Below are 13,999 nucleotides of genomic sequence, written 5' to 3' on the forward strand. Positions count from 1 at the left end.
CTGATGAGAAAACTGAGACAGAGAGAACTTTCTCGAGATTGCATAACTATTTTTTTAAAAAAGATTTATTTATTTATGATAGAGAGAGAGAGAGAGAGAGAGGCAGAGATACAGGCAGAGGGAGAAGCAGGCTCCATGCCAGGAGCACAACGCGGGACTTGATTCCGGGACTCCAAGATCGCGCCCTGGGCCAAAGGCAGGCGCCAAACTGCTGAGCCACCCAGGGATCCCCTGCATAACTATTAAATGATGTATAACTAGTAAATGATAGAGCTAGGAAACAATGGCTTTCTGGCTTAAGAGCCTTCATCCTTACTTTGAGTATATTTAATAACATGAGTTTCTGAAGGATCTATGCTTTTAGATAACTTCTGTACCTATAGCTATTTATGCCTTTAAGTGATTTATGAAATAATGAATGGTTTAGAAGCAATTAATAGGTTGTATATGTAATATCAGAATAAAATATTTTATATAGGTCTCTAAAATATTTATAGTTGTTCCCAAACCTGGCTGTGCTTAAGAATCACTTGAGCTTGTGAGGGGGGAAGAAGAAACCTGGACCCCATTCTAGATCACCTGAATTTGAATTACTGGGAGCAGGACTTCAATATATCTGTCTTTCTAGCCCAGCATGAAGCTTGTGTTTATGTACCAGTGATATATAGTACATAACAAAATAGACTAAAACAAAAACAATATATGATGAAATATTCATATGACGAATAATTATGGTGGCTAACATTTGTGGAGTACTTTGTTGTATTTTTTAAAATTTTTTTAAATTTTTATTTATGATAGTCACAGAGAGAGAGAGAGAGAGAGAGGCAGAGACATAGGCAGAGGGAGAAGCAGGCTCCATGCACCGGGAGCCCGATGTGGGATTCGATCCTGGGTCTCCAGGATCACGCCCTGGGCCAAAGGCAGGCGCCAAACCGCTGCGCCACCCAGGGATCCCAGTACTTTGTTGTATTATCTCATTTAATCCTTAAAATAACCTTGTGAGTTAAGTTGGTATTACTACATTTTGTAGATGGGGATACTAAATCTTAGAGTAGTCAAATTAACATGGCCAAAGTCACACAGGTCATAAACTCTTGATAGAACTAGGATTTGAACACAGATCTGCCAGACTACAAGACATAGAACATCCCATAGTTGGCCAGAGCCACCTCTGCCAGCAACATGTTCAAGGTAATTCGGAGGTCTGTGGGGCCAGCCAGCCTGAGTCTGCTCACCTTTAAAGTCTATGCATCACCTAAAAGGGACTCACCTCAAAACTTCTGTGAAGGTTAATGAGCTTTCAGTCTACTCGGTTCCTGAAGGTCAATCTAAATATGTGGAGGAGCCAAGGACCCAGCTTGAAGAAAGTATTTCACATCTCTGACATTACTGCGAGCCATATACAAGTTGGTGTCAGGAAATGTACTCACAAACAAAGCCCGAGATGCAGAGCTTGGTTCAATGGGGGTTAGACAGCTGAGTATCTCCAAAATGCACCTCCTGGATTTTTTCCAAGACTTGGTGTTATTGGTTTCACTGGCATTGTTGGACTTCTTTTGGCTAGAGGGTCAAAAATAAAGAAGCTGGTGTATCCACCGGGGTTCATGGGACTAGCTGCCTCTCTTAATTATCCACAACAAGCCATCGTATTTGTCCAGGTCAGTGGGGAGAAATTATATGACTGGGGTTTACGAGGATACATAGTCGTAAAAGATTTGTGGAAGGAGAACTTTCAAAAGCCAGGAAATGTGAAGAATTCACCTGGAAATAAGTAGAATGCTCCATGCTCTGCCCATTTTAATCAGTTATAGGTAAACATTGGAAGCTCCATGCATTTTCTACAGAAAAATGGCAGAGAAGTCAGTACTGAATGTAGTAAATTGGCTTTCTTCTTCAGGAAAAACTATACCAGGCTTCTTTGTTATCTTGGGTGATGCCATACTACCAGTGGACTAATCGGAAATCCTTTCACCTAGAGATAATGTCCAGCATTAGAACTCCTGGTTCTCATGTTGCTATTTATGTACATAATTAAAATTCTGAATTAAAAAAAAATCCCATAGTTGACCCCGTTAAATTATGGTAGGTTATAGATTAGAGAGAATTGAATATGAATTGTTATTGTAGGTTTTTTTTTTGCTTAGAAAATATATAAAAATAATATGTAAAAATTAATGTTTGTATACCATCTCCTTTTTATCCATTTTCTGTTGATGACTGTAGATCCTCATAGTTGTTGAATTTCCTAAGGACCAACCTCAGTATTAAAAATTTGGTTAATGTGTATATGTAACTGTAACTGAGATTTGTATGAGGCTCAGATGTCTATGTACATCTTCTCCTACTTCTCTGATAGTTCTGTTGTATTTTTCTCTGATTTCATTTTTCCTAAATACTCCTTAAATGTTGAAATTCTAAAGGTTCCATCAGAGGCCTTTTTCTTTGTTCACGCTATCCTTCATTTCAGGTAAACTTAATCTGCTCCTGAGACTTTTGCAAAGGCTTTAAAAATATGATTTTAAATATAAAATATGGTTTAAATATAAAATATATTATCTTAATCATTTTTAAGTATACAATTCAATAGTGTTAAATACATTAACATTGTTGTGAAATAGATCCCCAGAATGTTTTCATCTTGCCAAACTGAAACTCTATACCTACTAATCTACATACAACTTTACCTTTTTTCCCTCCTTCTAGCTCCTGGTAATAACTACCATTCTACTTTTTGTTTCTACAAATTTGACTATCCTAGGTACTTCATATGAGTAGAATCATACAGTATTTGTCATTTTTTATGTTTGACACTTTTTGGGGCTTATTTCACTTACCGTAATGTCCTCAAGATTTATCCATATTATAGCCTGCGATGATACTTCCTTTTTTGAAGCTGAATGCTATTTCATTGTATGTATATACTACAGTTTCTTTATCCATTGCTATTGATGGGCATCTGGGTTACTTCCACTGCTTGGCTATTGTGAATCGTGCCGCTATGAATATCAATATACAAACATCTCTTTGAGACCCTGCTTTCAATTATTTTGGATACATACCCAGAAGTGAGACTGCTGGATCATTTGGGAGTTTTGTTTTTTTCCAAATACTTACTTACTTACTTTCTTTCTTTCTCTCTCTCTCTCTCTCTCTTTCTTTAGAAAGAGCATGCGGGGGTGGAGAGGAATAAAGGGAGAATGTCAGAGAGAATCTTAAGCTGGCTCCACTCCCAGTGCAGAGCCTGATATGGGACTCGATTTCATGACCGGAGCCAAAATCAAGAGTCAGACACTTGATTGACTGAGCCACCCAGGCGCCCCTTTCCAAATACTTTTTTTTTTTTTTTTTAATTCAGAGAGAGAGAGAGAGAGAGAGAGAGAGAGGCAGGCAGAGACATAGGCAGAGGGAGAAGCAGGCACCATGCAGAGAGCCTGACATGGGACTCGATCCAGGGTCTCCAGGATCATGCCTTAGGCTGCAGGCGGCGCTAAACCGCTGTGCCACCGGGGCTGCCCTCCAAATACTTTTAAAGTAGATGACTCATGACTCTAAAGTTAGTATCTTGAACTCACACATTTTAGATTCTTTACAGTCTATTGGACATCTCTATATGAATGTCCCATGTATACTTCAGAATCAACATACCTAAAATTGAAGGCTTCAGATCCTGCTGTCCTCACCAGCCTGTCCTTTTGCTCATATTCCATTTATTTATTCATGTATTCTCTATGTTAACTCATACTACCTAGGGACCAGGCAGTGTTGTTGGTGTTGAGGACACATCAGTGAACAAAACAGTCATTTGGATCTCACATTCTGGTGAGGGAAGACATATAACAAATAAGAAGATACATGAATAATTTGTTAGGTACAATGTCATAGCTAGAGGGGTTCTCTTTTAGATAGAATGGCTAGGGAACATCTCTCTGAGATGACCTTTGGGTAGAAATCTTACTGAAGTGAAGGAGTGAGATATGTGGATATCTAAAAAAAGAGCATTGCAGACAGAGGGAAGAAATAAGTATAAGGGGTTTAATGTAGGAGCATATTTCACCTTGTTCAAGAAATTTTAAGGAAATTAGAGCAACTAGAGTAAGTGAACCTCAGGAATAGCAGATGATGATGATGATGTCAGAGAAGGAGCTGGAGCCAGCTAATGTAGTCTCATAAGGTCAGAATGAAATTTTTGACCTTTATTCTCTTGATATGGGAAAAGGGAAAGGGTTTTGTTTGACTTGACATTTGTAAGCATCATGCTGGCTTCTGTGTGAACAGGCAGTAAGCAAGTGGGGCAAACACAGAAGCAAGGAGACCAGTTTGGAGACTATTGAAATACCAACCAGAGGAAAGATGATGGTTTAAACTAAGGTAGTAATAGAAAAGATTGGTCAGATTTTACATTTTGGAGGAGAATAAGGAATTTCTCATAGGTCAGGCATGGAATGTGAGGGAAAGGATTGACGACTATATAATTTTGACTTGAGCTATGGAATCTTTGGAATTGCTTGCCAGTTGTGATGATTGGGAGGACTGGAGCAGGAACAGTCTATTCAGTCACCCAAGCCAGAAGCCTGGGCATCATTCTCAACAATTTTCTCTTTTCAATTCGTATTTCACAGTGCTGACCAAAATGGTGTTCCTGAAGGGCAAATTTCAGTCGCAGCAGTTGCCTGCCCATTATCTTCAGGTTAAGTAAAACTTTAAATGCCTGTATTTATACTGCTTTTCATAATCTAACTCTTGCTTACCTTTCCAACTAGCTCCTCACTGCTTCCTGACCCAAGCGTTTGCTGAAGCCACACAAAACTGCTTTCTACTTCCTGAGCAGACTTACCAAACCACCCCCCCTTTTTTTTTCTTTCTCCCTGAGTGCTCTTACTCAGCTTTTCCCCCTAGAAGTGCCCTGCTTTAACACTTGGTTCAAATCTCACTCCTTCCAGCTTTTTTTCCCTGACATTCAAATTACTTCCACTCTTTTGCCTTCATATAGTACCTTATGTATTCCTCTATTGAAGCTTATAATAAATGAAGGAAGAGTCATCACCTTTTGAGTCATACAGTAGAGTACTTGAAGAAGGCTTAGAAAAGGGATATAATGATTAACATATTTGGAAAGTAGGAATTTGAAAGAATGTATAGAAGAATTTAAATATAGTAGATTATTGGAAACAGTCTGCTACAGATACTTACAGAAAGTCATTTATTTATGAGAAAAAAAAAAGATTTTCCTTTCTGCCTAGAAAGAAAGAGGAGAAAATGGTGTTAAACATCTTTTTGAGGCCTCATTGGCTTCCCACCATAATCTCATAATCTTTCTTTACAACTCTACTGCGGACACTTAAATCTGCTGCTTTTCTTTCTTCGGTATGTCACTTGTGTAGCTGAGAAAGTTTCATCCCAAAATGGACCATTTTCTTATAGCTCATTTGATTAACATAATACTAATGACGTCTGTGAAATAATAGAAAAATATATTGGTCTTTGTCCCCCAGTTCCGGGCACAGGAGCTTCTAGAACCCTTATAATTTCTTAAGTGATAAGAATCTAGTGGTATTTTTTGTTATAATATTTGGTTTTTGACTCTGGTCCTGACATAGAACTCCTAAATCCCTTGGAATTTACAGGGTGATAGGAATGTCTTTTGTTCTATTGAGGAGACTTTGGGCTTCTGGATAGCTTCAGGATGGGGTGGCTACCAGAAAGACCAAGCCATGATTAGAAGCTTGAAAGGATCATTCCTACTCCCCATCCTCCAGGAAGGAGAGAAGGACTAGAGATTGAATTAGTGATTGATCATGCCTATGTAATGAAGCCTCCATAAAAATCCCAGTAGTACAGGTTGGGAAGTTTCCAGGGAATACATGAAGATGTGGGGAGGAGAAGTGTGCCCAGAGAGAGCATAGAAGCTCAGCATGCCTTCTCACATACTATTCTCTAGGCAGCTCTTCCATCTTGCTATTCCTGAGTTACATCCTTTTATAATAAGCCAGTAATCTAATAAGTAATTTTTTTTCCTGAGTTCTTTGAGCCACTCTAGCAAATTAATTAAATTGAAGAGAGTGTTATGGGGACCCCTGATTTATAGCCAGTAGGTCAGAAGCACAGATAGTAGCCTGAAATTCTGATTAGCATCTGAAGGGGGAGTAGGCTTGTGGGATTGAGCCCTTAACTTGTGGGATCTGATGCTATCTCTAGGTAGATAGTGTCAGAATTGAGTTAAATTATAGGACACCTAGCTGATGCTACAGAATTACACAACTTCTTATTGACCTACTCAGAGCGAAAACACAAGAGGAGGATGATTTTGTGAATTTATTGTGGACACTTAAATCTACTACTTTTGTTGTTTCCTCAGTACCCAGAATAGTTTCAGGTGAGTAACTAAATATTTGTTGGATGAATTAATGTTGGAATGAATGAATGAATGAAATATTCAAATGAATGAGATGCATGAGTGCTGTGTAAGTACAACACAATGGAAAATCATTGAGACTTTTAAAGTAATCCCAGAGGCAGACTCTTAAGTGTAGAGAAGAAACTGATTGTTACTAGAGGGGAGATGGATGGGGGGATGTCTTAAATAGGTGATAGGAATTAGGGAGTACACTTGCAATGAGCACTGGATGTTGTATGTAAGTGTTGAATCACTAAATTGTATCCCTGAAGCTAATATTACACTGTATGTTAACTAACTGGAATTTAAATAAAAACTTAAAAAAATTATTGAGAAAAAGGTAGTATGAATCAGTTAAATTTTCTTGAAGAAAATGATTCACATCTGGGTCTTCAGCTCCATTAGGCAACAATAGGCATTCCTTCCTTTATGGTCCCATATTGTATTTCACATTATAATTAGTTGTTTCTATAACTGGGAGGAATATGTCTTGCCATTTTTATATTCCCTCTGGTCCTAAAACACTGTGCTCAGTGAATAAAAGAATGAATGAATTTGAACTGGTGAAAAGAGGATATTCTATATAAGGGATCGGTATGATTGAAGGAAAGGAAGTCTGGGTTTGTTGGAAGAATTCTCTTGATGGCAAGATCAGGTCGTTAATGCTAAAATACTATACTTTGTGGGTCCAAAGTGTATTTTTTAGGTATTTTGAAAATAATTTGACTCCGACATACCATAGAGTAATAATTTCAACTTGAACAAAAGTATACTAATTTTGAAAGTATTTTTCTATATTTTAAGTATTTTCAGGAGATGAAAAAAATGGATAATGGGCACAATGAAACCAATATTACAAGGGCACTTGGAAGGCTCAGTTAAGTGTCTTTTAACTCTTGATTTTGGCTCAGGCCATGCATGCTTTCAGGGTTGTGAGATCGAGCCCTGTGTCAGGCTATGCACTGGGAGTGGAGCCTGCTTTGGATTCCCTCTCTCCCCCTCTCTCTGCCCCTCTATCCTCTCTCTCAAAAAAAGCCAGTTTTACAAAAATTATTATAATCCTAGTTCACAGGCTTTCCAAACATGTGGAATATGTAGAGTTGCCTAAACTTTAATTCTAACAACTCATAATATATATGATTTTGTGTGTGTGTGTGTGTGTGTGTATAATGAAAATGTATTTATCATTTCTATTTTCATAAAATTCTAAATATTTTGTTTTTCTATTTGTTTATAAATTCTTATAACTTAAATGTATTAAGTATTTAGTTTTACTGGTCTACAGTCAGTCATTTAGAAATTGGCCAGGTGTGGAGGCTGCTAATAAGAATAAAGCTAGTGACATGGGGCACCTAGCTGGTTCAGTCTAAGCATTTGACTTCAGCTCAGGTAATGATCCAAGAATCCTGAGATTGAGCCCCACATTGGGTTTTCTGCTCAGCAGGGAGTTTGCTTCTCCTTCACCCCCACCCCCACCCCACTTGTGCTCTCTGTTTTGCTCACTCTCTGTCTCAAATAAATAAATAAAAAACCTTAAAAAAACCCAAAACTAATCGTAATGCTATGTAGTCAGTGAAGTCTGGAAAATGATGGTCTGTTTTAACTAATGTGTATTATACTGAGAATAATGAGCATTATACTGATATTCCTATTTTTATACTTTCACACTGTTTCAAGAGTTAGTTATACCTGCTTTATTTCCCATGTATTTCTTAGCTTTTTATAATTTAATTTTTACAAAACTTAAAAAATATGTCTAATAATCTTTTCTCAGGCCTCATAATATGAGACTGTTTTCACATTTTTCAGTTTTGTCTAATCCTTCCTTATAGTACCTTATTTGCCCCTTCTGTGACATACTCCTGGTCTTTTCTCTCATATCTAACCCTTCTATTTTTCTTTTAGTCTTTAGCTTTCTCTCCTGTTTATTATATGTACGAATTCCCCAAGACTCTAATCTCTGTCTCACTTCTCTTCACCAAAGACAGCTTATAGGGGCAGGAAATTAAAATATTTTTAGGGCCGCTTTTTTTTTTTTTGCCTTTAAACATATATTGCTTTACTTAACCTAGCTCTACATTTTTAAATTACTTTTTGTTTCCAATTGGATATAACCTGAGCTGTGTATAGTAAAATTAGTTGTTGAATATATTTTTGTTCCTACTAGAAGGCAAGCCATGTTACATCCATTAGTATATCTCCATTCCCCAATATATATTTGTTAGGTAAACAAATGATATCCTACTGTCACTTTGACGTTAACTTGTTCAAAATTGAACTCATCTGAAATTTTCCTTTGCTTCTGTATCCACTCATTGTTCAGTGTCCAGATCAAATTCCATCTCTTTTCTGAAACTTTCCTTAATCCTCACAAAAATCTGTCTTCCTATTCTATATTCCTTTAGCAAATTATACTTTTATTGTACCTTCATTCTGGATTACATTTTATATTTTTATGTACAAAATAGGTTGAGGTCAGGGACTTTCTACCCAAAACAAATACATTATTTAAAATGACCTAAAGACTTAGAAAATGAAAGTAGAAGTGTTGCACTGTTCCTTTTGCATAGTATTGCCTCCTACCCCATCTTGCTACTTTTCACTTAACCTTCAGTCTTTTTTTTTTTTTTTTTTAAGATTTATTTATTTGAGAGAGAGAGAGAAAATGTGTATGGAGAGGCAGAGGGAGAGAATTTTCAAGCAGACTCTGCTGACCATGGGAGTCCTTCATGGGGGCTCTATCTTATGACGTGAGCAAAAACCAGTAGTCCAGTGCTCATCTGACTGAGCCATCTAGGCATGTGTGCTTATCCTTCAGTCTTAGTTGAGACATTATTGCATCTAGAAAGCTTTCCGAGCCTTGGTCAGGTCTTGACTAAGTGGCTGTTGTTTTTGTATTTGTTTTTTAAAAGATTTGTTTATTTTTTACTTTGGCAGGGAGGAGCAGAGGGAGAGGGGGAGAGAGAATCCTTAAGCAGACTCCCATCTGAGCACAGAGCCCAACCTGGGGATCGATTCTTGGACCCGTAGATCATTACCTTAGTGGAAGTCAAGAATTGGTTGCTTGGGATGCCGGGTGGCTCAGCAGTTTTGTGTCTGCCTTCAGTTCAGGTCATAATCCCAGGGTCCAGGATTGAGTCCCACCCCAGGCTCCCTGTGAGGAACCTGCTTCTCCCTCTGCCTGTGTGTCTGCCTCTCTCTCTGTATCTCTCATGAATAAATAAATAAATCTTAAAAAAAAAAAGAGTTGGTTACTTAACCAACTGAGCCACTCAGACACCCGTTTTTGTTTTTTGTACTCCTCTAGCATCATTAGCTTAACAAGTTATCAGTTGCCATTTATTGTCTGTGCTGTGCTACATACACATACACAACAGGGATAAAGTAATGAACAAAATTGTTATTGTCTGGTCTGTCACATAGCCTACATCCTATGGAGAGGGGCAGACATAAAACAAATAACCACCAAATAAGTAATTATCAATTACCATGAAGGAAAAGCACAGGGTTCTATGTGAGAGTGAGCCTACGTTGATGGGAGTTGATGCAAGAAGAATTCTTTGAAAAAGTGTATCTATGATTAAAATTTAGCCAAACAAGAAATGAGGAAAGGGCATTTCAAATAAACAAAGTATCTGCAGAAGACCTAAGAAATAGAACTTGATGCCTTTGAGGAACAAAAAGACAAGCCCATTTTGGCTAAGGATTAGCTCATTAAACAGATGCAGAATCTGAGGTTCAAAGAGGTTCAGTGAGTATAGAACATATTAAGGTCATAAATAATAAGTGGGAGAGTCTAGATTCAAATTTTGGACTTTGTAAATCCTTACTATTCTTTCTATTCTATCTTGGCAATCCCAAGTGAAAATTTGAACAAAATCTTTCCAAACTCTGGTATTTTGTTTCTTTTCCAACACCATTGAAAATTCTTTTACTATTTATTTTCTTTCTTTCTTTCTTTCTTTCTTTCTTTCTTTCTTTCTTTCTTTCTTTCTTTCTTCTTTCTTTCTTTTCTTCTTTCTCTTTCTTTCTTTCTTTCTTTCTTTCTTTCTTTCTTTCTTTCTTTCTTTCTTCCTTCCTTCCTTCCTTCCTTCCTTCCTTCCTTCCTTCCTTCCTTCCTTCCTTCCTCTCTCTCTCTCTTTCTCTCTCTCTCTCTTTCTCTCTTTTTTCTTTTTTTAGCAAAGGAGATATTTGTATGTGGAACCAATGCCGTCAAAAGAAAAAGGATAATTGACCTGGCAATAAGCAGGGATGCTTCCATTGAATTTGTGGCTTTGAAGACCCATTTTAGCATTTGTTTGACTCAAAGGATTTATGAGCCTCCAGAGTTGTCAGGGTTCTATGGAATTCACTGTCTATATTAATCTGTGGAATTCTTTGTTTTTTACCAGTGAAGCATTACAACTCTCAAAATCTTACACTCTACTTTATTTCCATTCAACAGAATAACATGTAAACTTGACCCACTTTTGGCAAATATTTAAGTTAATGTCTCACAAAACACTCTCTTTCTGGGAATTGATTTCTAGACAGTTGATAAAGCTTTGAAATGTTGCTGTTTTTTTTCTTTTCTGTTTTCATTTTGATGTGGACTTGGATGGACAAGGGGAGGGAAGAAGTTGTTATGATGCAGAGGCAAAGTTGGAAAGGCAAAGTTTTTTCCTTCAGAGAATCTTTGTTACCCTGCAGTAAACTGCCCATAATCTAGGATGTTGCAACCTGCTTGCTTAGTAGCCTGCAAAAATGTTGGTATCATGTCATTTCTGTGCTATGTTCTAAGTAACTGGTGACTGGTTAGCTTAGAGACCAACTTCAGAAATGTTTTATATAAGGGAACTTCCCCAGTGATGTTCCTGCCTCCTTTTGTAACCTGGTACACTCATGGTACTGTGTTCATCAAACAGTTTTTGCCTCTACGTTTTTTCCTTCTAAATGTTATTTTTACTAAGAATAATAATTATAACATGAAAGAATGAATTTAATTCCTGAGCTAATTTTTACATTCTTATTGGAATTTTTCATTTGTGATTTTATGTCTCACTCCTCTCAATCTGAAGAAGGAAATAATGTTAAAAATATTACTTTAAGGTACTGATTTTACTTGTTCTGACATTCTTAAGCATTGGTTTTTGTGGGTGTTTTGCTTGAATGAGGACTGTGGAATTAAGCTTTTTATGACTCAAGATTTGGAGATATTATATACCAAATGCATGTTTTTGTTTGTTTGGTTTGGTTTTAGTTTTCTAAAATACAGTTTTATTGTACCAAATAGAGAAACATTTTAGAGAATATTTTGTATTATTAAGGAAACAGTATTTCATTTAAATTTTATTTTTCAAAGTACACTTATTTCCCTGTACTGTGTTCTCCACCTCACCCATCACTGAGCATTTTTCTGTTTTTTTAAATGGCTTTCTCTGTTTTTTTTTTTGTTTGTTTGCAGGCAGCTATCAATGGTGTAATACCCCAGGAAAATGGCATTCTACAAAGGTATGTTAGTTATAAGGTGCTTAATGGTAAGGATGAGAATTTAGCCAAGCAAAAAAGAAATAATTGTTAATTTTTTTTGTTTAATTTTTTGACAGGGTATTTGATCTTTGGTATAGAAGCTCATTAATATGGTTATTGTTCTTTTAGCCATTTTTGTTATATCAATTTCCTAAAGTTTCCAACTTTTAACTATATAATGTTATTTCAGAATGAATGATACTGTTTTTCAAGGACATCTTTAAAATTTTTTTTTATTGGTCAAGGGCATCTTCTAATTCATAAAATGGGAGGTACTCAGTCTCAGTAGCTGTAGAGCATGGTTATCATCTACCTATCCAGGAGTTCTCTCCAACCTTACTACATTCTTTTTTTCTTCACTTTTGGTTTTTAAATTAAGTACATGATAATTTGCAAGAATTTGAATAAGTACTTAATTGATGAAACCTCCCAGAGCACTGAGCCATTTCGCCTGAAGAATCCATTGTTAGCATGTGGAGTGGGCTTCATGGTTTTGTGTCATTGCGGAAGGTAAAATTGGCAGATGATGCCAAGAGAACTACAAGTTACAAAATAATTCCTTAAATTAGAAATAACTTTTCCTCACCTTTCTTTCCTTAAAATTGGAGACTGGTTTGGATTAAAAGAGGACACTATAAAGTCATAGGAGGTAAAACCATTCTCCCTTCCAAGTATAGTTTAATTACTTGATCCCCACCCCCACCCCCCCATTCAAACTTTGGCTTGAATTTTGGTGGCTAGGATTTCTAAGTCACTGAAGCATGATCTGCTAAGTGCAGATGAGGCAAACAGAAACAGTAGACTAGGACTGAGGTTGTTTTGGAGAGGAAGAAGAGTGCTGTTGCAAAACCATCAAAAAATTCACCATGAACTGCAAAATAGACTGTACTTTATAGGAAACTGTATATTTAGAAATGAAGCAAATTCTCTTTGGTACTTATACTACGCTTAGTAATTAATAGACCTGTTCCCCACCATTTTTAAAACACTATCAGAGTTTCATCCAGAGTAAATGTGGCTGATTTCCAGAGTCTGTACCTTTTTCATTTTTTGGGGGGGGGCACCGGGGGGGGGAGGGGTGGTCCGAAGTATTCAGTTTTACTGAAACCCTTGTCTAGAAAGCAAACCAGGTAATTACCAGAACTTCCTTCATGATCATTTTTTTCTTGGTTTAGGAAGTTTTAGACTTCTAAATATGGTTCCAGTTTTATTCTTGAGTAAACGTTATTTCACTTTTGTGCCAAAATTTTTGCTTGTTAAATCCTTGTGGATTCAGCTGCTGGGTTTCTGAGCACATAGTGGATATATCTTAAAATTAATATTTTGCTATTGGTGAACTGTAGAAATTCCCTTATCCCTGGAAACATTGCATCTCTCCAGTCACTAGTGATACATTTTGATTAATATATTTTCTAAGTAGAGATTCAGCACTAAACTGATTTCTAATACTATAATATTTGGGGTTTACCTTTTGTCAGAGTGAGTTTTTGTTTTATTTGCTTGTTTATTAATTAAAGGAATGAATCATATGTGCACAGAAGAAAATCAGTTGTATCTAGTAATAGTCTTCAACTCTCTCCTTTCCTGACTTTGTTCTTTAGCTTTGAAATCACTGTGGATTTGACATAATTGAAAATTCCTCTTAACCAGGGGAAAATGAAAGAGGGCTCTTTGCTCATTTGCTTCTACTGAAAGTGGAAGACTTAATAGTAGGAATGGCATGCGTAGGTAGTTAAAAGATTTTTGTTTTTTAATTTGACTTTTGTAATATAGTCTGTGAATGCAGCTGACTCTTAATTTGTCAGTTCATACTTCGATAGGGAAAGAGCTACCAACAAGTTTTTTAAATATGACTTACTTTTGGAGGGGGAAGAGCCCAATCCCTGTGCTTTATAGCTTTTCTTGAAATCAGTTTTTTGTGTGAATTCAAAACTGGGAATATGATTTTTAATGTGCCCATGAAGTCCAAAGCAAAGAAGCTAACAATTTTAAATGCTTAAGGCACTGTGCTAAGTAACTGACGTATTTTCATCACTTAATACTTAGTGTAACCCTTAAGAGTTTCATATTTCATAGTGAGGAAACCAAAAGTTA

The 13,999-nt window shown here is 36.6% G+C and overlaps 1 protein-coding gene and 1 pseudogene across 5 annotated transcripts in view; both read left to right on the forward strand.

Moving 5' to 3' along the window:
* Positions 1-13,999, forward strand: part of FAF1 (Fas associated factor 1) — a 461,294-nt gene that overhangs the window by 123,123 nt on the left and 324,172 nt on the right. For 3 of the 5 annotated variants that reach the window (XM_025991860.2, XM_025991861.2, XM_072724022.1), the window contains exon 3: positions 11,841-11,887. The exons of 1 other annotated variant lie outside the window; for it this stretch is intronic. In XM_025991860.2, coding sequence (XP_025847645.2) covers positions 11,841-11,887 — 47 coding nt within the window. Of the gene's footprint in view, positions 1-4,622; positions 4,691-11,840; positions 11,888-13,999 lie in introns of all 5 variants that reach the window. One more of the 5 variants, XM_025991862.2, reaches the window with a different exon arrangement.
* LOC112914734 (MICOS complex subunit MIC26 pseudogene) lies at positions 1,134-2,076 on the forward strand (annotated as a pseudogene).

The sequence above is a fragment of the Vulpes vulpes genome, chromosome 10, assembly GCF_048418805.1.
Source record: "Vulpes vulpes isolate BD-2025 chromosome 10, VulVul3, whole genome shotgun sequence".
Taxonomy (NCBI): Eukaryota; Metazoa; Chordata; class Mammalia; order Carnivora; family Canidae; genus Vulpes; species Vulpes vulpes.